Here is a 23,543-nt window from a genome sequence, read left to right on the forward strand (position 1 = left end):
GCCTGACTCTTTTGCAACCCCATGATCTATAGCCAGCCAGGCTCCTCTGTCCATGGGATTTCCCAGGCAAGCATACTGGAGTGGGTTGTCATTTTCTTCTCCAGGGGATCTTTCCCACCCAGAGATGGAATTCCGTCTCCTGCATTGGCAAATGGATTCTTTACCACTGAGCCACCAGGGAAGCCCATCTGAAGACTACATGAGTCTGATTATCTATAACAGGGGCACTTTGGAAATCAGCCCGACAAAGAACAGACAAGCAAAAAACTCTGAAGCACAAAGATATTCACTACTACGTCATTTATAACAGCAAAAATCAGAGGCAACTGAAATATGCAATACTAGGGAAGGTTTCAATAAATTGTGATTAATTTTCTCTACTGAACATCAACTGCCCGATAAAAAGGAGACTGTTCGTAAAATTAAAAAAAAAAATTTAAGGCACAGAAAAAGTTAAGTAGGAGATGGAGATACACCAACGTGTGATATGGATGGTGGAATTGCGGTAATTTTAAAACAGTTTTTTTGGCTTAACTTTCTGATTCTTTGACAATGAACTTTTTCTTTTCTTTTTTTAAGTTCTGTATTAACAGTTATTCTTTTAAAAACAAAGGGACTAGAAACATTTATAACATCAAGAAAAGTACACCAAAAAATGAAAATATCTATCATACAGTTAAAACTACACTTATAAAAAAAAAAGAACCCAAAACTTGTGCACTGGAAAAGATCATATCCGGAGTTGACACAGGTATTTGACGTGTGTGTCATACATGCTGGGAGTGTAAGCTTATCAACCTTAATAATAAAGGGTGCTTTACCAACAGCCATTGAAACTTCAAATGTATATAACTTTTGACAAAGTAATTCTAATTCTAGAAATTGCCCATAAAGAGATATCTATCTGCACATAAGGACAAAGATCTGTGTACTTGGACCTTCCAAACTAAATGATGATCAGACGAAACTGGACACAGTTTGCTTATCCTCAGGAGGGACTGGTAAAGAGATGTGGTTCACCACAAGATGAAGAACAGGGAAACCACGAAGACAAGACAGACACGCAGTGACGGGGAAAGAAGGCCAAACTGTGCTCTCAGGTGAGAGAGCCAATCATACACAGCACGAACCCCCCGACTCAAAAAATACACACATCCCAACGACACGCACACACAGACAACGTGCGTGTGTGTGAGAGCACCGGGATAGATCCGAAAAGAGACACACCAAACTAAACTGTGTGTAAGCTGTGCTTCTCTCTAGGGAGGGCAAAGAATTTGTTGGTAAAAGGAGATTTTCATACGTTATCTGCTTCCATATTATTTGAATTTTTTACCTGGTGAATTCATCCATTTTTTACATCTGTGATTAAAGGATAAAATAAAATAAATACAGAGAAAACATATGAAAATGCTAACAATAGTAGGACAAGGGTTAAATTTTCTCCTTTCAGCTTGTCTGCAATTTCTATATTTTCTATAATGACTATGAATTACCTTTATAATAAAAGTGCACTGAATTTGTTTATGATAAAATGTTGAGTAGGAAAAGAAAGTTAAAGGCATGGGTATAGCCTTACCACAAACTCAGCAAAACACACCCCCTGCACATTAAAAAACAAACAAAAACGATGGACAAAGAAGGAAATGGACTAAAGGCTCTCTAAGCTGCTGGGTTACAAGCTGGAGATTATGAGTGATTTTTTTTTTCTCAGTTTCTCTTTTTTTCCCAAATTTCCCTTAATATGCTTATATTACTTTTTTAATATTACTTTTATAATGAAAAAATAAATTTAATAAGGTCATAATAAGGAGGGAATGTGCAGAGGGTGGCTGGAGGAGGCCTGGATAGGGAGGCTCATGGGGCCCCAAGATTCTTGAGTATCTCTGAGAGGGAGGCGGGAGACGCGTTTGGCTGGTGGCAGGGGCCAGCCCAAGGAGGAACAATGGCCCAGTTACAGTGGCCACTGGGAAAAGTCCGTCCAGCAGGCTGAGGTGGGCACCAGGCAGCCCAGCCCCATAATATTGCCTAGGATGTCTTCCCAGCCCACAGCCTCAATCTATGCAGGACTGGGCTCACAGTCAGTCCCCTACCCCGCTCCTCCTATGATTCCATCTCACTGGCAATGCCTGGGTGTCCCTGGTGCCCATCCTTCCACTCCTCACTCCTTCATCCAGCCCAGCACCCAGCCCTGTGGGCTCTTCCTCCTCAGCATCCCTCAGTTCTTTTCCCTTCTCTCCATCCTCTCTGCCGCTGCCTGGCCCAGGCCACCACCCTCTCTTGCAGCTCTCCCTGCCTCCATGCCAGTCTCCCACCAAGCCAAGTCTCCACCTCACAGCCAGAGACCCAGCTCTCTAACCTCACCTACTTCCACGGGCTCCCACTGCCTGAAGGTAAAAATCCAAACTGCCCAGGTGGCCCACGGGGTCCTTCACAATCTGGTGCCTCAGCAGAGCCCCGGCAGAGCGACAGGGTTCACGCCTGGGCTCTGGAACCACACTGCCTGTCTCGGCTGTTTACTGGCTGTGAAACTGGGCCGCAGTTCGCTCATCTGCTGAATGGAGACGTTAGGGTGAACCACAGGAAGCTGCTGTTTTTTGTACTTCAGCCTATAAAAGGCAGCCACCTCACCGAACGGGCTGGGAGTGAACACTGGTGAACACAAATGCTCACCTGGAGTTAGCTGCCACGTGATGGTGATGAGTTCCATCACCCTTTGATCTTCCCCACCTGGACGCTGTCCTGCTCTTGCTTTAGACACACATCCTCACTTTGCACGTGCTGCTCTGTTTCCCCTAGTCAACCACCAACTCTTCCTCGCATGGGGACCCACCCAAGGAAGTCTTCCCTCACCCTTCAATCCCCCGCACAAGTCTGGTTAGGGTTCTCCTCTGGATTCCAGAAATTCGCTGGAATTGGCTTCCTTGAAATTCCTGACTTGGCTTCCTTGACGGGCAAGCAACCCAACCTCGGTCCCCTCTGGCTGGCTTGGTATAGCAGGTCAACAGGATAGAGGACCGCAAGTCTGGAAGCTCCACCCCCGTCCCAGGCCCTGCCTGCCCCGCCCCGCTGCGGGCGACATGGCCACGCCCCTCCCAGGTAGTCCCCGCCCAGTCTTCACCAGCCCCGCCCACCCGGCCCCTCCGTACCTGTGACCGTGCTGGTGGCCGGCCGCGCGTGCAGCGCCACGTCGGGCTGCGGCACAGCCTGCGGGTGCAGGCCCGGCACCTGCTGCAGCTTGGGCAGCGACATGACCGCTTGGCTGCTCTCGGCCGGCGCCGGTGGCACGAGCAGCGGCTGCTGCGACGAGGCCGACGTAGGCGGCAGGTGAGGCGGCCGGATCTTCTCCGCCATCAGCTGCTCCTTGATCTTGTTAATCAGGACCAGGTTGTCCAGCTGCGGGAGGGAGCGGAGAGGGACTGAGAGGGCTTGGGCCGTACCCGGCCCCGGCCCCGGGCCGCCAGGCCACCCTTGAACCCCTCGTCCCGCAGGCAGCAGCTAAAGCCTGGCGCAAACCCAAGCAGCTCCGAGAAGGGGAGGGCGGCAGGAGGGGCGACGCTTCCTCTTACCTGGCTAGGCATGGTGGGAGGAGGGGGCCAGAAGTAGGGGTTGTTAAATCGAGGCTCGGCCATCCTGCGGGGAGAGAGCGACTGTCACAGGGAAGAGGGCCCTCCCCATAGGCCAAGGGTGAGCTCCCATCAGCTATGCCCGCTCAAGTCTGGGCCAGTGTCTGGGATCCCTGCCCCCGTGGGTCCCTCACCCCACAGCAGAGCAGGACATCCCCCAGACCCAGAGAATCACACCTCCAGGCTGAAGCTCTGGAATTCAGCGTTTACCACAGTGGGCCCCAGAGAGAAAGGTCCTATCCCAAACAGAGCACCCCGCAGCTCACCCCTCCCAAATCACCCTGATGCCAGTGGAATAATCCCTGCCCCCCCACAGAGACTCTAGGCTGCAGAGCCAACCCCATGGATTAGACACACAAGTCTGCTGCCCAGGGACAAACTGAGGAGTCCTGGGGCAACCTTGTCAATGGCCGCAGAGCAGAGGCAACTGCCCCTCCCTGATCCCTGCCCTTCTGACCCACAGAACACAGCCAGCAACTTGGGTCACCAGGTAACAGCCTCTGTGTGTGAAGGGCAATTTGGCAGGATGATTTATGGGGACTCAAATGATTACAGTATTTTTTGACCCAGGGAATTGTACCTCTGGAAAGTTCTCCTCAAGAAACAAACATGGCCAGGTACAACATTGTGCTTATAAGGATGTGTCAGAACACTGTACTTAAGAGGGGAATGAAGAGGCCTGAGGCTTGGGACCCTTCAGTAGAAGGATGGGACAATTTATCTGGTGGCCCTCACCTCTGGCAAGTTCCTGTGCAGTGAGAAGGGCTTTGCAACCAGGGCACTATGAAGGGTGGGCCTTCAAAGCTATCTGTCTTCCAAAGGATTCATGTCTTCCTGTGGCCCTGCAGTAAGTCAAGAAGTGACTTACAGAGACTGCTGGACAGGGTATTCCATGAAGTCTCGCTCCCTATCAAATTTCTCTTCTTTATCTGTCCCTTACAGAAAGCACTAAACTAAATGCCTACTGGTATTGGTCGCTTACATGGAACTGCTTCTTTTGACAGGCAAGGCTGACATGAAGTGTCTTTAACCTTTTTTTCCTGGCTCTACAAGCAGGAGAAGCCCTACTGGAATTGCAGGCAGAGGGTTTCAGGAAAAAAAAAAAAAAACAAAAAAAAACAAAAAACCTCTCTGTAAGGATACAACCTAATCTTAACGCTTTAAGGAAGATCGTTTATATAAATTATTGCTTGTGATCTTTACTTGAGGAGTAGTCACAGGAGCTATTATCCCACTTTTTGGTGAAGAAACTGAGGCTTGGAGAGAGGGGAAGAGACCTGTCCAAGACCACAGGGCTAGGGTGCCAAGAGTCAAGACTAGACATCAGATCTGCGCAAGTTGTTTCCTCTGGGGAATGTGTTTTGTAAACCCTAGTCCTTGGTGGAACAAATATCCACATGCATATGACTCAATACCTGTATATAAAGTCTTGCCTCTCACTCCCAGCCTGGGGGTCGGATTGGGTCTGAGTCTGGCCAGCTGGGAATCAGAGTGCCCTCCTCTTGGGTGGCCAGGCAGCTCTAAAAGCCTTCCTGTTTCCACCATGCACAAACACCAAGCTGCCCTTCTCTCCACCCATCCAACCCAGCCCATCCCTCATAACCCAATACCAGCACTTCCTGCCTGGAGTTCTCCCTGACTGCTCCAGGTCCCTCAACACAGTAAAACCAGTGAGGAGGCTGCCATTTACTAAGTACCCACCTTGTGCCAGGCACACTGACACTAAAAGGCAGGTACACTCCTCATCCCCACTTTACAACTGAAGTTCAAAGAGGTAGAGTGACTTGGTCAAGGTCACACAGCAAGTAAGCAGTGAGCTGAGATCCCCACTCTGATCTGCCAGACTCCCAACGTCCAGCTCATCAGTCCCTCCAGCTGTTCGGAGGAAGGACAAAGCATCCTGACTAGGATTGTGGACAGGTCCTGTGTTAGGATGGCATGGCACCCACTACCCTTCCGTTCAGAAGTCTCAGACCTGTCCCTCCCCTGCTGTTGTCCACGGGGGAAAATGTGAAGTCATCTGAGCTGTAGAGCCAGGGTAGGAAGGCTCCAGGGCTGAGGGAAAGGGGAGCTGGGGAGCTGCCTCAGAGAGGACTGGGAATTGAAGACACCTGTCTCATTCAACTTGGCATCATCAGTGCCTAGGCCCAAAGGTGATCAACAATGTGAGTTGCGGGATAGAATGAATAAATGAAGGAATAAATAATCAGACTCACTTTAAAGGCAATCCCACACAATTATCCACCACTGTTGACGGTGTACAACGCCCTCTGTATCCAGCAGCATTCTCACCAGAGCCCTAGGAAGCTGGGAAGATCTGCACCCCCATTTCGCAGAGGAGGAAGCTAGGCCACCACCAGGGAAGCACTTGCTCCTGGCCACACAGATGGGGAAACAGAAGGAAGCACTGCCCTGCGGTGTTGGGCATCGGCAATCTGAACCTCCGTTTTTCTCATCTGTAAAATGGGATTGACACAGGCCCCTATGCCTCTTTCCTGCCCTGGCCCAGCGCTCTGCCCACTGTACCCAACCGTTCCTTGGACTGGTCCAGGGGAGCTGTCCTCTCCTCCTCTTGAGTTCAACGCCAAGTCCAGGCTTCCCAAAGCCCCTCACTGGTCAGGGAGGTAGGGGGTCCCATAGCTGGGATAGAGCATCCTCTCTGCCACTTATCAGATGCCTGATCAGGGAGGGAACCACCCCTAACCCTGGACAGGGAGCAGGGTCTGCCCTGGGTCATGGAATCTGATCCACACAGTGCTCACTCCTCTGTGTCCTTCTCGGGCTGGGCTTAAGGAACTCCATGACTGGGTCAGTGCTCCAGATCCTGGTGTACATCTACCTGTGTTAGCGAAGGCGGGCAGGGGGAGGGGTGGATTTTCTGAGCCCTTATTGAGGGCCCGGCTCATTGCTAGATGTGCATCAAGAACATCTCACATGAGCCCCTCAACAAACCTTCGAGGTGAGTGTGCATCTGTGCAGTCCTAGGACCTGCAAGACAGGGTGGGAAGGTGGCCGGGGCCAAGCTAAGCCACACAGACCTGTGTTGAGAGAGATTTTAAGCAGGAGAGAAGTGGCTAGATATCTGCTTAGGACAGGTGTACAAGGCAGAAGGGCATCCAGGTGGAGGCAACAGTTTGAGCAGACATGAAGCAGGTTTGGGACAGTGAGCAGCAACCCACTAACACCAAAGAGAGCTGGAGAGTGGTGAAGTGGGGAGAGACAGAGGCCAGCCAGCAGCATCCTGAAGGCTGAGCTAGTGGTTGGGAAGGAATGCTGGCTGTGAGGAGGCATCAGGGAGTGTGCTGGGCGGGGCAGCCAGGTAGCTCAGAGGACCAAGGTCAGCAGGAGGAGCCTGAGGACAGCACCGGGGGGCAGAAGAACCGGGGGCAGAGGAGGCTGAGTGTCCAGGCCGGACGGGCAGAGGAGACATGCTGGCAATTGGGCAGGACATACAGACTGGGCTTCAAAGCTCCAGAAGGAGCCAAGACTCTGGGTGGTGGGCCCCAAGATACACAGCCCTGATCCTTGCAGTAGGGCGAGCAAGGTGTCATTTTATTTTTCTTGCTCAAAAAGGTGAAAAAAGTCAGATGGGTCAATGAAACACCTTGTAGAGCCACCTGCCTGCCCATCCACCCATCCATTGGTTCTGGATACATCCTCTGGGCCAAACTGGGGACTGGTGCTGGGAATCAAAGGCAAAGAGAAGAGCCCTGTCCTCTGGGGGCCCCGAGCTAAGTGGAGGAAGCAGACACTTATTTTTCTTCTGTGAAAAAAAAGAATTTTGGCCTATGAGACCTGCCACATGCCAGCAGGGACCTCCATGTGGTCAAAGCCAATGGGCCACCTCCCAGTCCTATCCTTCATGGCCTCCCGGCCACCCTGACCCTTGGAGATCAGTGCTATGAGCTCTGGGTTCCACATCTTCTCACTCTCTTTCCCAGCTTGCACCTCCACAGCCTAGGCTTCTCAGGGTGAGCGGGAGCCTCCTCCTTCCACCGGCCCCAGTCCCTGGATGGTCCATCCACTCCAGGACTTCAAATACCAGAAAATCCCCAGGTCTCCACCCCTAGACCTGGCTGCCCCCTAGAGCTCCAGGACCACCTTCCAGTTATCTCCCTGACCTCTCATGGGCTGTTCAGTTTGGACTTGGCCTTCCCCTGGGATACGTAACCCTCTAGGCATCCCCTCTGAGTAGGGCATTCCAACCTGCCCAGATGCTCCTGCCACGGACTCTGACCTCCCCCTTCCCAGCTCAGACCCACCACCAGCCACGTCCCCGGGATTCCATTTCCAAACTCTCTCAGATCCACTGTATCCTCTTCCCAAGTCCTAGCTACTGTCCCCTCACCTGGACCATGGAACAACCTGCCTTAGTTGGAGCCCAGGGCACCCAGGTTCAAATCTTGGCTCCAAAACACTAGCTGTGTGATCTTGGGCAAGTCACTTGTTCTTACCCCCCAAGTCAGGGATGAGCAGCCCAGAGCTCAGGATGCAAAGAAAGGATTAGAGAGGACTTCCCAGCAGAGGTGATATGTGCTTTGGGTCTTAAAGGATGCGTGGAAGTTAGCCAGGCAAAGAAGGAGTGGGGAACATTGCTGGTGGAAGCAGCAGTCTTAACAAAAGTCCAAGGTGAGAAACAGCATGGTGTGGGAGGGTAGCTAAAGTGATCAGTGTGGACGTGAGACAGGACGTGAGGCTGGAGCCATTGGCCACAGCTAGACCTAGAAAGGCAGTTCCTGAATTTGAGGCCTGGGGTCTAGATTTGAAGAAGGTGGGTAATGGGACAGAATCTGTGGTTTAGGAAGGCCCCTCTGCCTGCTGAGCGTAGGTGGGACTGGAGAAGCTAGGAGAGGCAGCAGTGGCAGGGAACCGGTTGAAGGTCCCCAGGGAATAGAACAGAGGCGAGAGGCAGGAGCTACCCTGGGCCAGGGAGGAGAATGACCAAGAAGGCCTGGCTATTTGCTTAGAGCTGGAGACCAAGGAAGCATGCAGGTTGCCCCCCAGCACCACGGTGTGGCCTGGGAGGTCCCCTGGATACCAACACAGACAGACAGAGTCACAGGAACATGCAGACAGACAGCACCAAACTCTGACAGACACAGATCTGTGATCCCAAACATCAACAGATGGGGACACGGCAACTCCCGTGAGCGGGACCCCACAACCTCCAGGACAGAGTCACTGGTGGATGCTATGACAGGAGGGTGGGAGCACAAAGCCCCCAACCAGACCCAGAGGGAGGCGGTGAGGGGCACTCAGGGGAGTTGGGATGAACACGATGCCTTAGTCACCCAAAGAACAAACCCCTCATTGACAGGTTTCAACCTGGAATCACAGGCTCCTTACCTAGAGTGTCCTTTCCCACTTGGTGAACTTCTACTCATCCTTCAAGACCCAGCTCAAGTGTTCCCTCTTCTACGGAGCTTTCCCTGAACCCCCAGTCAGTCACTCCTCTGTGTTCCCAACAGCACCTTGTATATGGGAATAACAATAACAGTAATAATAAAAATGGCAGCTACTATTGATTTCAACACCTACTAAGTGCCAGGCACTGTGCTGAGTATGTTGCGCGCATCACGTCACCGTGAGATATGCGCCTAACAGAAGAGGAAACTGCAGCTCAGAGAGGTCGACCAATCTGCCCAAAGTCACACAGCTAGCAAGTGATGGAGGTAGGACGCCACCCAGATCTGCAGGAGTGCAGGGGTGGTCACATTCTGGCGCAGTCATGTTTCCCTGGGTGACCTCCCCACCAGACTGAGCTCTGTACACAGGTAGAGCTCAGTTCCCTTCTGCCATTCCAGCATCTGGTCCAAGGTGGTCTCAGAAACTCTTTGCAGAATGAGAAAGTACAATATCAACCATCTTTTCCTGAACTCTTACAGTAGGGCAAGAAAGGTGTCAGGGCATTTTATAGCCATTATTTCACTGTTGCAATAGACCCATTGTATGTATGAGAAAACTGAGGTCCAGAGAGGTTAAGTAACTTGCCTGAGGTCACAGAGCTGAGTATGGATGGCAAACCAAGTCAGTTCATCACGCTTTCCCAGGAGAGTGGCTCCTGAGGGCAGCCTAGCAAGCTCCACAAAGGGGAACTAGGGGCAGGGGCACTGAGGAAGGGTTACACCTGGTGCCAGGCCCTCCCACCTGGGGAGGTTCAGGCCTACACAAACAGTTGCAAAGAAAAAGGGGCAGCCCAAGGGGAAGGTGATTAGCTTTGCCCACTGCAGGACAGAGGGTATATTTAAGCAACTTTTGTCCTATCCACCCCATCCCCGGGCCAGCCCAGATACATTAAAAAATGAGATTTGCCCAGACCCCATGGCCACCAGGGAACTAGCTCCCAACAAGCAAATGGGAGAGAGCAGGACCCAAAACTGTCCAGATACTATGATTACAAAGAAGCAAAAATAAAAACCTGCGTCAGAAAAAGCAAGCTGCGGGGAACCACGCCCAGAGGGAGGCTGGCAGTGCTGGGGGAGGCGGCTGGAACTAACCTGGTTTTTTTGTCTTTGTTTCTCTGATTTCCAAATACTCTGCAATGTTGTTGCTTTTATAATGAAAACAATAAATTTATTCTTTAAAAAAGGAGAGAAAGAAAGTGGTTGGTAACCGGGGGGAGGGGTGGAGCAACATACAAGGGTCTGGAGGCAGCGGGGAGCAGGCAGGATCAGGGTCAGTGGTGGTGGGCGCTCAGCTGATAGTCACATGCTGAATCCCACACAGGCCCCATCCTCCAGGCACACAGGACGGGGTGGGTCCTGGCAGGTGTTGGCCAGGATCCATCCAGGAGTATTTCTACCACCCTCCTTGCCCTGGTCCTGGCCCCCTTCTGCTCTGGCCTCAGCTATTCCAAGAGCCTCCTCTGAGGGACCCTCACCTCTACCCACGCCTCCCATTCTGTTCTATTGCAGTCCCTCTGCTATTTCTAAAATACAAATCAGATCACAACATTCCTCTCATGAGAATATTTAATGGCTCCCTCGTTCCTTCCAGACCAGGTCTGGATTCCTGAGGCCTTCCGTGACTGGCCTCTGCTGACCTCTTTGGTCTCACTGGCTCTTTCCACCTTCCGCTCTGAACAGCCAGACCGAGGGTTTCCCCAGTGCTCCACTTCCCTTCTCACTTCCTCACCTCTCCCTGGAACTCTCTGCATTCCCCCATTTCACTGGTTAACTAAAACTTATTCCTTAGGCCCCAGTTTAAAGGCCACTTCCTCCTGGAAGCCTTCTGGGACTGCGAGGCTATGTTGGGGCCCCTCTTCTCTGTTCCCTCTGTGCCTTGCATTTCCATCATCAGACACTTGTCATTCCATCTTCTGTCTGTTTTCTCATCCATCTCTGCAGTTGGACATGCTCTCTGTCAGGGCACAATAGAGGCTGAGTCATTTACCTTTAAGCCAAAAAGTACCTGATAAATGTTTGAATGAATGAATAGTCTAAGCAGAGGGAACTGAAAGTGTCATGGCCCAGAGGAAAGTCCCCTCCCCCTCCTCTGAGTCCCCGCCACCCACTCTGGCACTATGTTGTCCCCTGTGTTATACTCTTCCCTATTTCCTGTATCTTAAGCCCTATCTTCCTAATTGATCTAAGAAGAGATTGTGTGCTGTAGACTAGCAGACCCAAAAAAGTTATTAACAGCTAATAAACATAGAAATGGTTCTGCTTCCCTAGCAGCGAAAATTAAATGAGCTTCACATGTTAAAATAGCAAAAAGCAATAAGAACATGGTAATGCTCAGTGCTGGTGAGGGTATGGTGAAATTGGCACTCTCCTGCATTATTTCTGGGAGTGTAAATTGGAAGTCATTTCTGAAAACAATCTGGCAATAATGTGTCAGGAGCTCTATAAAAACGTTCAAACTTCCTGGTCTAGCGATCCTATTCTTGGTCATCTGTCCCCAGAAAATACCCCAAATATAGACCAAGTTTTATGCACAAAGCTGTTTGCTTCAGTGGTTTTTTGTTTGTTTGTTTTCACAGTAGCAAAAACCTGGAGCAGCCAAAATTTTAAACAGGGGGATGGCTCTGTAAATCATGTTACACAGTGACACAGTCTATAGTCGTTGATAATGGCCAATGTTTACTGGCATTGTGACTCATTTTACATTCATATCGACCTCACAAAGATCTGAGGCACAGAGAAATTAGGTAACTTGCCCGAAGTCATGCAGTGTGTGGGTGATTTGAACTCAGAAACTCCGAAGCTCATGCTCTCCACCCTGACACTAGATCCATTAGAAAGGATTAAAACCACCCTGCAGTCATTTAGAAAACACTCGTGATACAACAATAATGGGGGTGGGGGGAGAGTTTTAAATTATTTGTATAGATAGAGCAATGCCATCTATATAAAAACCAGGTGCTGGAAGAAAAGACCAAAATACTAGCACTGGTGTGTTTTGGGCTTGGGGTGGGGACAGAAATGGGGTAGGTTTGGGTTTACTTCATTTCTCTATTCTTGACTTTTCTGCAGTGTGGCTACATGACTTTTTAAGGAATATTTTTAATAACACTAACAGTTCAGCCAGCTTTGGCCAAGCAAGACACCCCAGCCCCCGCCTATGGCCCCATTAGGATTCTGGCCTCAGGCCCTGCAGGTTTACCCAGGAGACCTGAACTCAGAGAGGGCCAGGAGCTTGTTCAAAGTCCCACAACAGCCCTCGAGCCCCATCCCAGACCCAAGCCAGGAGTGCAGTCAGAAAGGGATTCCCCTTTCCTATCTGGGGACTTTGGGAGCCAAAGTCAGACAAAGGAAAGCCTGTCCACTTTCTCACTCACTCTCCTGTGTAAAATCCTTATTGGGTTGCCATAACTTTGGGAACACAGTTCAAACTCTCCAGGGTGGCCCGGAGGCCTTTGTTAAGGAGGCCTTGCTGGTCACATGCATCCGGACAGATACATCCCCACAGGATCCCTCCCTCCAGCCTCACTACACCACTCTCAGGTTCCCAAAACAAACTGCTCTCATGCCACCGTGCCTTTGCACAGGCTCTGCCCTTCCATGTGGGGGCCATCACCCAGCGGGAACCTTGTCAGATACCCATCAACCATCAAGAGTTAAGTGAGGTGTCACCGCCTAGAGGAAACCTTCCTGATCACCACCCCTGTCCTAGGCTCTATTTGCAGCCTCTCCCCTGAGCTCTTGCAGTGTCCTAGGCTCCTCCTTCACTGCAACCAAAGCACTGATCCCACTACCCTTCAACTGCCTGGTGACTTATCTGCCTGAGCCCCTAGGTGGCTGTGAGCTTCCCAAGATCAGGGCTTGGGTCTGGTTCTTGGCTGAGCAACCTCCTGGACAACCCTATACTGGGACTCAGCAGCACAGCCCACTAGCGCTCTTCCTTCAGGTCTCAGCTGAAGGTTACTCTCTGACCCTCTCCTGTCACACACACCCCATGGCCCTTTACACTTCCCCTCCCCTGCCTCTGTATCTTGGCTCTAAACATCCCGCTCTCCACTGCTGCTACCCTTGAACACAGGGTTGAGAGCCTGCCACAACCCCAGAGCCTTGCACCAGACGCACAGTAGGTGCTCAAGTGTCTAGTTCACCCTAGCTGCTCAACTGATGTTCACTGAAGAAACACATGGGAGGAGGGGGTGGGTCCACGTGGGCCTCAAAGATGGGGACGTTTGCCAGGAAAGTGAGAGAGCAAAGGGAGAGCATTCCAGGCAGAAACCACGGATGCAAAGACATGGGAAAAGCTGCTTGCTTCTTAGGACAGCAATGTGTTCTCAAATATGTCCCCTGCCCCAGAGAGGGGGCTTCCCCAGTGGTTCAGTGGTAAAGAATCTGCCTGCAATGCAGGAGATCCAGGTTTGATCCCTGGGTCAGGAAGATCCCAGGAAATGACAACCCACTCTAGTATGTATGCCTGCAGAATCCCATGGACAGAGGAACCTGGCAGGCTACAGCCCATAGAGTCACAGAGTTGAACACAACTGAAGTGACTCAGCACACAGGCACGACCCAGAGGGGCAACAAGGTACTGCTGGGTAGGGCTCGGCTAGGGCTAGGGGTGCTCCTGAGAAGATGAGCTCATCCCACTGAGGGATGAACAAAGACTGCATGATGGTGGAACCTACTGTTGGAGGGAAGGGAAGATGTCAAGAGAGATGCCAGGGAAGGGCAGGCTGGGTGGGAAGAACTGTATGTGCAAAGGCCCTGAGGCAGGAAAGCACACGGCATCATGTTGGTCTGGTGTGAGCCCAGTTTGGGCTTCTCGTGGGCTTCCCAGGTGGCGCAGTGGTAAAGAATCCACCTGCCAATGCATGATGCAGGAGGCACAGGTTCAATCTTGGGTCAGGAAGATCCCCTGGAGGAGGAAGTGGCAATCCACTCCAGCATTCTTGCTTGGAAAACCCCAAGGAGAAAGGCGCCTGGAGAACTACAGTCGTAGGGTCCACAAGAGCCCAGTGTAGGAATTCGCAGGGGAAGGGGCAGCCAGGGCAATTCACAAAGGGCCAGAGTTCCAGGCTTAGACACTTAGATGAAAGGCCACATGGGATCATGTTCAGGGGTCCCTGAGCTGAGAAAGGCCATGGTCAAGGTTTTCAGTAGACGGGTCATCATGGGGCCAGGAGGATGGCCTGCATGGACAAGGAGTTGGTCTACGAGAGAGAAGCTGAAGTTTCCTGTCTTCCCAGCACCTTGAGACCCTATTCCCACGACCCCTCTGCCCTCCATATGCCCCTACTCTACACAGCCCAGAGTCCCGAGTCCCAGCTGCTGCACCCCACCCCATCCCCAAGACCCAGGCCAGCCTCAGAAACTTGCTCCTGGGAACTTCCTGTGAGGAACTAGGCTCCCGAGGGTCCTGGATCCAATTAGGCTGGGTTTCCGCAGCCCTGCGGGGCTGGGAAGGGCTGTTTTCATTGTGAGGCTGGGGCTGATCAGAGCGGAAGGGGGCTGCTGTCTGCGCCCTGGTCAGTGGGAGCCAGGATGCTGTGCCCTCCCCTCCCAGTCCCCCCTCTCCCACTATCGGCCACCCAGACACCCAGGGTGGTAATCCTCTCTGGGAGCCCTAGCGTCTCTGCCAGGGAACGGGCCGTGACTGCCTTCTCAGGGCTGAGAGGACATTCCGCAGGCTTTGAACCCATGCCCTCCTCTGCTGCCATGTCCCCTGGGGACCCCTAGCTCCTATCCCCAGCGGGAACTCCTTCTGCCAGTGTGAAATGACCGTAATCATAAGTCACTGAGCGCTTCTTCCATCCCAGGCACTGTTCGGTGCTTTATAAGCATTTCTCACTCAGGCTCCTAATGACCCCTGTGAGGTGGATGCTGTGAACATTTTGAAATATAACACACACTCAGGAAGATGCCTGGAACAAAAATGAGCAACTCGATGACTTATTACAAAGCCCACGTCCAGGGTGCCCCAAAGCCCCCACCCACGTCTATTCAACTGCAGTCCCCCACACCCCACAAAGATTCCACCCTGCAGGCTTCTAAGGCAATCTCTCCCTTGCCTGCCTGGGTTCACGAATGAGACTTGGAGAGGATGTAACCCGCCAACCATGCAGCTGTTGGGGGCAGAGGGAACCCCTTCTGTCCGCTCGCTGTGTGACCTTTAGCAAGTCCATTTCCTCTCTGGGCCTTTGTTCCTTCCTTTATAAAACAAAGAGATGCAACTAAACCACAGCCTGGGTTCTTGGACCCTCTGAGGGGCAATGTGGCCACTGAGTATTGGAAGTCTAGATTCTGGAACAAGACAAGGTCAAAGCCACAGATACTGTAACCAAACTGGGATGATAACGGTGTCTCCTCAGCATCGCTGTGAGGATCTGATGAGTTACTAGGTATAACGTCTTTAGAACAGAACCTGCTCCGTGGTACGGATTCCGTGGTGGCTGCTACCGTTTTGCTATGAGGTTCTCCAAGGCACATGGGAGCCTTTCCTAACCTTCTGAAGACTCCTGGAAATGGGACCAACCAGAGATGTCAGCTGGGCTGGGGGCAGGGGGCAGGGGGCGGGATGCAGTTTCTCAGGACCCATGGGGCTGCCTGGTGGCCTGGGAGAGAGTCAAGTCTGGGATTAGCTCAGCGCAAACCCCAGCTGCGGCCTGGCCCCCAGGAGCTTTCTAGATAGGTCTTTGGGGGTCCCAGGCCGGGAACCCCCGGCAGGGGATCAAAGCCTGTACTGGGACTGTATCTCAGGACCCCTGGGGGGCAGCCTATGGGGCAGGAAAGACAGGGCCCAAGGCTGGCGTGGCAGGCTGCAAAGTGGGCCCTGAGCAGGGCAAAGCACCAAAGGGAGGGCTGGGCTGATCAGAGAGAGGGATGGGGTGGGTCTGGTCTGGACATGTGGGTGGGAGGGTCAAGGCCACGGAAGACCTAGCACAAGTCCCAACAGACCAGGCCCACCTCCCGCAGGTCTCAGGGCCACCACCCTCTCCGTGGTCCTTGACTTCCCACCTCAGGGCCTTCACCCTGGCTCTTCCCTCTGCCTGGAATGCCCTCACCTGGAAAACTTCAAGCCAGATCACTTCATCCCTGAAGCACCTCTCCCCTCTACACACCATCATCGTCACTGGTTACAGTAAATGCAAAAGCACCAAGCTATAGGGCAGCCCTCGTCATAGGAAAGCGGTGCCTTTCCAGCAGGTACCAAAGTCTGTAATCACATCCTCAGCTGTGTTTGCCTCGAGTCTCCAGACCAGGGCGGGGACGACATCGGTCCCCCCGACCGGTGTCCCCAGCATCAAGCAGGGGGCCTGGTACACAGTAAGTGCTCGAGAAGCATTGCTGAGTGAGGGCGGGAGGTCCAGGCAGGCTGCCAGCATGGGCACACGTGAGTGCACAGGTGTGCAGGAGGGATCCTGTGTAAGGCCAAAGGATGTAAGGCCAGTGTAAGATGCACTGACGTGTAAACACAGCATGCACATGAGTGTGGGAGGCCCCGAGCAGGGGCAGCAGGCGGCTGTGCATTGGTTCCTGGGAGGCACATGTGGGTATGTGACTACCACGTGTGATTCATGGGTTGCAGGAGTGCACGCGTGTATATCACATGTGTGGATACTCTAGCAGACTTGTCTTCTGAATGCCCGGCTCCTATAGGCCCAGTTCAGGGCATCTCTGGTAGTGTTTCTGAAATAGCAGGGCAGCCCCTCAAACTGGCACAAGTTGGGTAGCGGAGGTAGGGTCAAAGGTGGATGTGGAAGGACTGGGGGTGTGAATATGTGTGTGCGTGATGTCTGGGGTGTGTCCACCCCAATCAGGTGCCCCCTGCATTGAATCCCAGAAGTTAAAATGGCTAGACTGTCCCCTCAAGGAGCATGAAGCCTTTGCTCAAAGCTCACAGATGGACTCAAATGGTGAGGACTGCCCCCACGGACATTCTGCCACATGGATGAGGCAGGGACAAGGCAGGATGCTGTGGGCCCCACAGCCAAATCCCCAGGCCTCCCACACACACCTTAACACTCAACACACCACTCAGCCCCCTCCCCAAATCCTTACCAGCTTCCAGAGTCTGACCACAGTCTTGGCAGTAGGAAGCTGAACCCATAACCCCCAACACACTTCCACGCCACCCACCTCTCAATCCCACCCAAGTCCAGGTGGGGTGCTGGGCCCTCCGCAGCCCTGTGCGTCGGGGAGCACTCCCACCAAGGTGGAGATACGGAGGGCGGTGTGACAGAGAGAGCAGCTCCCCTACCAGGGCTGTTGCTGCCTTTGACCCCAAGACACACGCTGTGGCAGCCAAGTGACACCTGGGGAGAGGAAAGCCTACCAGGAAGGCATCCAGAGCGATGGGTGGCCCTGGCCAAGGCCCATGCCTCTCCTTTCCTGCTGCAGTCTCCCCAGTGGACAGACTGAGGTTTGGCTGGCTAACTGTGACGTCTGCCTCTCTTCAATTAACATGTGACTTTAGATCGAGTGGTTCTCCAAGACCTGGGTACACATGGGGCTACATGGAGACGTCAGTGTCCTGTTGCCCTAAGTACACCAAGCCCGCCCAATACCCTGGACCAGGGCCAAGCACAGTGCTACAGGCACAGGAGGGGCTCGGGAGGCATGTATGCTTGGTGCCAGGTCACACATACAACACCAGGCATGGGGTGGCCTGCGCCCAGGGAGCTCACAACCCAGTGGGGAGAAAGAAGCTCCTGAAGTCACAAAACCACAAGGTCAAAAGCACTGGGAAACCATACCGCTACCATTACTTCCCAAGCGTCATTCACAGGGTGGGAGCAGCACTTTGCCCTCTGTAAAGACGATCTTTCCAGATATGACGACGGTCTGACAAAGGGAGGCTGAGGGGCCTGGTCAGGAGGGAACTCCCCATCACTCTAGCGGAGATCAGAGGCCCTCTTGTCAAGGATGTGGGAAGGGGGTTCCCGCTCTCTGAAGGGGTCGGGTGAGTTTGGGCTTCCCCTCAACAGCTGTGGGGTTCTAAGGTGGAGTCCTGGAGTGCTGGGTTCCAGTCACACAATGCACCTGATGAGCTCTGTGGACTTGGCCAAGTTACCTCATGTCTCTGTGCCTCCGTTTCCTTAGCTGTAAAATGGGCGTGATGACAATGAGGATTAAGCATGTCCATGTTTACAAAGCCTTTTGGAACATGGCCTGGCACAAAGTGACACCCGGGGCCACTAAATAAATAAGGCAGTGAAGAGCCTCTATGTAAGGGTCTAAACCCCAGATCTAGGCTTCCCTGGTGGCTCAGTGCTAAAGAGTCCTCCTGCGATACAAGGTTTGGGTTCGATCCCTGGGTCGGGAAGATCCCCTGGAGAAGGAAATAGCAACCCACTCCAGTATTCTTGCCTGGAGAATTCCATGGACAGAGTAGCCCGGGGGGCTGCAGTCCATAGGGTAGCAAAGAAGTGGACAAAACTTAGCGACTAGACAGCAACCAAAAACCCCAGATTTGATCAAATGTGGACTCCAGTGTCAAAGGTTCTGAGTCAGAAAGCTTCTCAGATGCCAAGTTCTGAGATTGGAAGAGACTGGGATTCTTAGATCCTGTGATTTAATCATCTCATTATTTCCTGACAACAGCCTGGAGCCTCCCAGGGGAGAGGAGGGCAGAGAGCTCGGTGTCACTTCATCTCCCAGGAGCTGCCCCGCTGCAGGGTTTCTGCCACACCTGGGCTCCCCGGCATCTCCTCACCTCCATCAAAGCCACGGCCACCCCACACTAGACCCACCTGCCCATTCGCCTGCATGGGGTTTAAGCACCTGCCAGCCGTGCAGACAGGTAAGAAGTGCAAATAAATAAATACAGGAAGAAGTTTCAGATACTGGTAAGAGCTGCAAGGGATGATGTGCCCATGAGTGACAGTGGTAAGCTACTACAGAGCAGGTGGCCAGGGAAGCCCCAGCTGAGTCAAAACCGGTGAAACAAGAAGGCGCCAGCCATGCAGGCATTCTAGGTTTGGGTGGATGTGCAAAGGCCCTGCCAATAGGCTTTGTAAATTCGAGCTGCAGAAAGAAAGCTGGTGTGGCTGAACGTGGTGAGACTGGGAGACGGGGAGCTGAGATGGAGGGGCAGGCAGGCCCAGACCATAAAGGGCCTTGTGTGATGTCCTCGGTCACATCCAACTCTTTGTGACCCCGAGGATTGTAGCCTGCCAGGCTTCCCTGTCCATGGAAGTCTGCAGGCAAGGATACTGGAGTGGGTTGCCATTTCTTCCTCCAGGGGATCTTCCTGACCCAGGGACTGAACCTGTGTCTCTTGAGTCTCCTGCATTGCAGACAGATTCTTAACCACTGCGCCACTTGGGAGGCTCATAAAGGGCCTTGTAGGCCCCTAAAGGACATTGGGTTTTCGGTCTTTGAAATGCTTAGGAAATATGAGAAGAGTTTCAGCAGGGGAATGACAAGGTTAGGGTTTTCAGGGTCCCCAGATCACTGGGCTCATTCTGAAACCATAATGGTTTTCATAATCAAGGCAGGGCCTGAATTGGTAATCAACAATCCTTCTTGATACACACTGAGCTCCTATCACGTGCCTGGCCAGGGCAGGGAGAGGCTGCAGACACTCTTGCGGTGGTTCCCAACAAGCCATGAGTCACAGAGATTACCCCATTTTAAAGATCAAGAAGTAGAGGCTCGGAGAGGAGAAGAATGTGCCCAAAGTCATACAAGCCATATACCACACTGTGTAAAAAAAAAAATAAAAAGCACCTTGGTCCCAGCACCCAGATTCACCATCACAAGAGTATTTTCAAGCCTCTACTTCTCAGAGACCTTCCCTGGGAACTCATGTGGTGCCCACAAATACTGCCTGAGCTAGTGCTTTCTGCACCCTACTGGCTTTGGAGCCCTTGAAGACTGTATTTGTGTATCACATGGCTGTCCAACCCGGACTAGATAAGCTGGGGATTGAATGGATGGATGGACAGATGGACGGGCAGATGAATGACTACTGAAATGACTAACCAATAAATTAACAAATGTACAATGAAAGAATGAAGGAATAATCTAGCAAACTAATGAACTAATGGATGGAGATGAAGGAAAGAAGGGAGGGAGGGAGAAAAGGAGGAAGGGACTCACTGTACAGAAGGGCAGGGACGTATCTGCCCAGGGAAGGGCTGGAGATAGACTAGTGTTGGCCATTATAACGCCCCTGGCCCCAGCAACCAACTACAACCAGCAACCAGTGATGTCCTGGGCCCAGTGGAGTCTGGCAACTAGGTAGAGTGGTGTCCCTCTCCCTCTGAGTGTCTCACAGAGAAAAGAAGACAGGAGACCATGGCTCTGCTCCTAGCTGGGACCCAAATCGCTGGGTGACTTCAAGCCAGTGGCTTCCCCTCTCTGAGCCCAGATGACCTCTCCAGGCCTTACCAGCTCTGATAGTCTTAAGGGGACAGGCTTCTACATTGTTTGCTTGTTTGTTTGTTTTTTACACAGTTACTGAGGTCAGTAGATGAATCTGCAAGATCAAAAACCAGAAGTTAGGAAAGACACCTATCCACAAGTACCAGAATCTACCCAGGAAAAGGCTCCCTGGACAAGGAATTAAGAAGCCTGAGTTTAAGCCCTCCTCTGCCACTGCTCAACCTCTCCAAGCCTCAGTTTCCTAAGTTTTAAAATGGAGTTAAGTATCCTCACCTTGACAGTTTCACCCAAATGAGTTTCTGGGAGAACCTGATGTGATAACGGCCATGCTCTACACCCAGGCAGGATTATGATGGTGGGGACAGGGGGATGAGTGAAGGCAGACATGCTCTTCCATCCCAGTCCAGTTCTGTCCAAAACGACTCTTCCAGGAGTCAACCCCCACCTCCCCTGCCACCCTGCCAACAGAGAACAGTGGAGAGAGCCCAGACGTGAAAACCTGAACATCTCTGTCTCAGATCTCCTAACTGGCAGTATGACTTTGGGCAAGTCACTTCTCCTCTCTGGACTTCAGTTTCTCCATCTGAAAAATGCCTAGCTTAGTTCCCCTCTGGCTCAGACATACCAAATTCTGCAGCCCTGAATCCCTAAGTCTCAGCCTTCAGCCCCTGGCTCTGCCTGAATTCAGCTCACCCTGCCCGGTGGGGCCAGAACACAGGAGTGACTAGAGCTCCAGGAGACCTTGGGGCAGGGGTTAGACAGGCTTAGGGTCCTAGGACAGACAGACTTTTCCAGAAGGGCAAGACCAGGCCCAGCCTGCCCAGGCGCCTTGGACAGCACCAGCCACACCAGACCTTGTAGACCTTGAGAACACTTCTGTAGCCTGAAAGCCAGCAAGTCCTGACCTGTCCAGAGAGATGCTCCAGGAACTTCACCCAAGTCTAAACTGCCTTCAACGGGGAGCCTCCAGGATGCAGGGCAGAGGCGGTAAGAGTACACCACGGGGAAGAGGCTCAGACCACCCCCACTACCAGACAAACTCTCCTGCCCCTCCCCTCAGACAGGACCCACTGGGGCTGCCTGCCTGCCCCCAGCCAAACAGCCAACCACCTGAGGGCATTCACCAAGATGCCACCTACCAGGGCCAGGAGGCCCACCAGGGGAAGGGGCTCTCCAGCAGGAGCCACCCCAGCACGGAGGGCAGGATTTCCGCCTACAATAGGGCCCTGGCCACCCATGAAGGAGACAGGCCCACCCCCACCCCCACCCCCCACAGAGCTCACTGCTCTGAGGGTTGCACACTGCTCCAGGGCACGGTGGCAGCCAGCAGGATTATTTCCTCATGCCAAGGGTCTTAGCTGGAAACCGGGGGCCCACTCAGAGCTCCTACTGCCAACCCTTTCCTCCAAATTTGAGAATATAGCTCCTTGCAATGCCTCTTCCAAAAGACATTTCCTGGTCCCCTAAACCCCCATCCCCAACCTTCCACAATCCCCCCCGCAGCTATGTGGAAATAGGCAGTTAACTTTTCCCAAAAATCCCGCAAAGGCGGCTGGCTGGGGGGGAGAAATGCGCCCCGAGATACTTTCGCGGCATTTCACCGCCTTCCAAAAAAAAAAAAGCTTAAAAAAAAAAAAAGAAAACTTTCGGAGTTAACTTTAAATTCCCAAACCTCCCCCCAAATCGCCCAGCGGCTTCCTTTTTTTTTTTTTTTCTTTAAAGTGCGATTGCATTGTGTCTCACCTCCCCGAAAGGCTCGCGGCTCTCGCCAAAGAAAAGGAAAAAAGCCAACCCTTCGGGTGCCCCCTCTGCTTCCAGCCGCCTCTCCCACATTCTCAGACAGTTTTATTAAAATTTTCAGACAAAAGAAAAACAAAAATGGCAGCCTGGCTTATTTTTAAAACAGGACAGGGACGCCATATTCTGCAGATCTGCAAAAAAAGGGAGAAATCCGGCACTGGCCGCTCCACCGGGCCGCCTGCAAAGTGCGCGAACCGCGCCGTTTGCAATCCGTTTATTTGCATTAAGCCCCATGAATCATTGTTTACCGGAGAATTGCAGCAGGTTTGAATAGCCCGGCTTAAGAAAACACACACACGCGCGCACACCACACACACACACACACACGCACACTCGGAGAACAGACCAGACACGCCGCCGGAGACACTTCCTACCCCGCGCGCCGCTGCCGCCACCGCCGCTCCGGGCCGGGCCCGAGGCGCAGGCGGCCCCGGGCCCTCGGAGTGCCCCGGCCCGCGCTGACAGCGCCCGCGCCCCGGCCGGCCCCCCGCCCGCAACTCGGCGCAACTTTCCCGCGGGCGAGTGCCCGCCGCCGCCGGGCCCGCTCCCCGCGCCCCGGGCCCGCACGGACCTGGCTGTGCTGGCGGCGGCTCCGGGACGCGGCCGCAGCCCCGCGCCCGGCGGCCCGACAAGGGCCGGGCTGGGGCTCCGGCTCCGGGCTCCGGCTCCGGCTCGGTGCGGAGCCGCGCGCAAACCTTCCGGGTCGCCTGCTGTTCACTTCTGGGTTCTGCAAGCGCCGAGGCGGCGGCGGCGGCGGCGGGAGGCTGGGTCTGCAGCGCCGCGCGGCCCCCCGTGCGCTCGGCGAGCCCCCGCGCCAGGCGCCCGGCTCCGGGGGGGCCGCGTCGGGCCCCCGCCTCTCCAGCTGCGCAGCCCGTCCGGCCCCGGGGGCTCCCGCGAGTGGGCAGCGCCGGGCTCCGGCGACGGCGCGCGAGGGGAGGGGGCCGGGCGGGGGGCGGGGGCGGGCCGCGCGCTGGGGGCCCCGCTCGGGCCCCGGGGCCTCGTCTCGAGCTCGCCGCCGCCGCCGCCGCCTCGCAAAGTTGCGCGGCGCCCCCCGCCCGCGCCGCGCCGGAGGCAGAGCCACAAAGGAACTCCTCGCCCCCCTCCGCCCGCCCGAGCCGCGCGGGGAGGGCACCGGAGCCCGCGGCCCTAGGCCAGCCCCTTCCCCAGCGCGGGGGCTCCCGGGGCCCCGGCGGCCGCGGCCATTGTCCCGCCCAGGCCCGGCCGTCGCCTCGCCGCCCCCTCCCCGGCGACGGCGGGCTGGGGCACCTGGGCCTGCCGGGCCGCGGCCCGGACCAGGCCGAGCCTGCGCGGGGCCAGGCGGCACCCGGGGGTC

At 53.8% G+C, this 23,543-nt stretch overlaps 1 protein-coding gene across 5 annotated transcripts in view; it reads right to left on the bottom strand.

Annotated features, from left to right (window-relative positions):
- The window catches only part of ZNF362 (zinc finger protein 362), a 40,098-nt gene extending 17,166 nt beyond the window's left edge, over positions 1 to 22,932 (bottom strand). Inside the window, exons 1-4 of one of the 5 annotated variants that reach the window (XM_042244413.2) lie at positions 22,782 to 22,932; positions 8,973 to 9,097; positions 3,570 to 3,633; positions 3,150 to 3,396 (exon numbers count right to left, since the gene is read on the bottom strand). In XM_042244413.2, coding sequence (XP_042100347.1) covers positions 3,150 to 3,396; positions 3,570 to 3,633; positions 8,973 to 9,010 — 349 coding nt within the window. In that variant the 5' untranslated portion in view covers positions 9,011 to 9,097; positions 22,782 to 22,932. Of the gene's footprint in view, positions 1 to 3,149; positions 3,397 to 3,569; positions 3,634 to 5,842; positions 22,615 to 22,781 lie in introns of those variants that run through there. The other 4 variants (XM_027965325.2, XM_042244415.1, XM_060411368.1 and 1 more) reach the window with 4 other exon arrangements.
- Between the last annotated feature and the right edge of the window lie 611 nt (positions 22,933 to 23,543).

This window comes from Ovis aries, chromosome 2 (genome assembly GCF_016772045.2).
Source record: "Ovis aries strain OAR_USU_Benz2616 breed Rambouillet chromosome 2, ARS-UI_Ramb_v3.0, whole genome shotgun sequence".
In the NCBI taxonomy this organism is placed as follows: domain Eukaryota; kingdom Metazoa; phylum Chordata; class Mammalia; order Artiodactyla; family Bovidae; genus Ovis; species Ovis aries.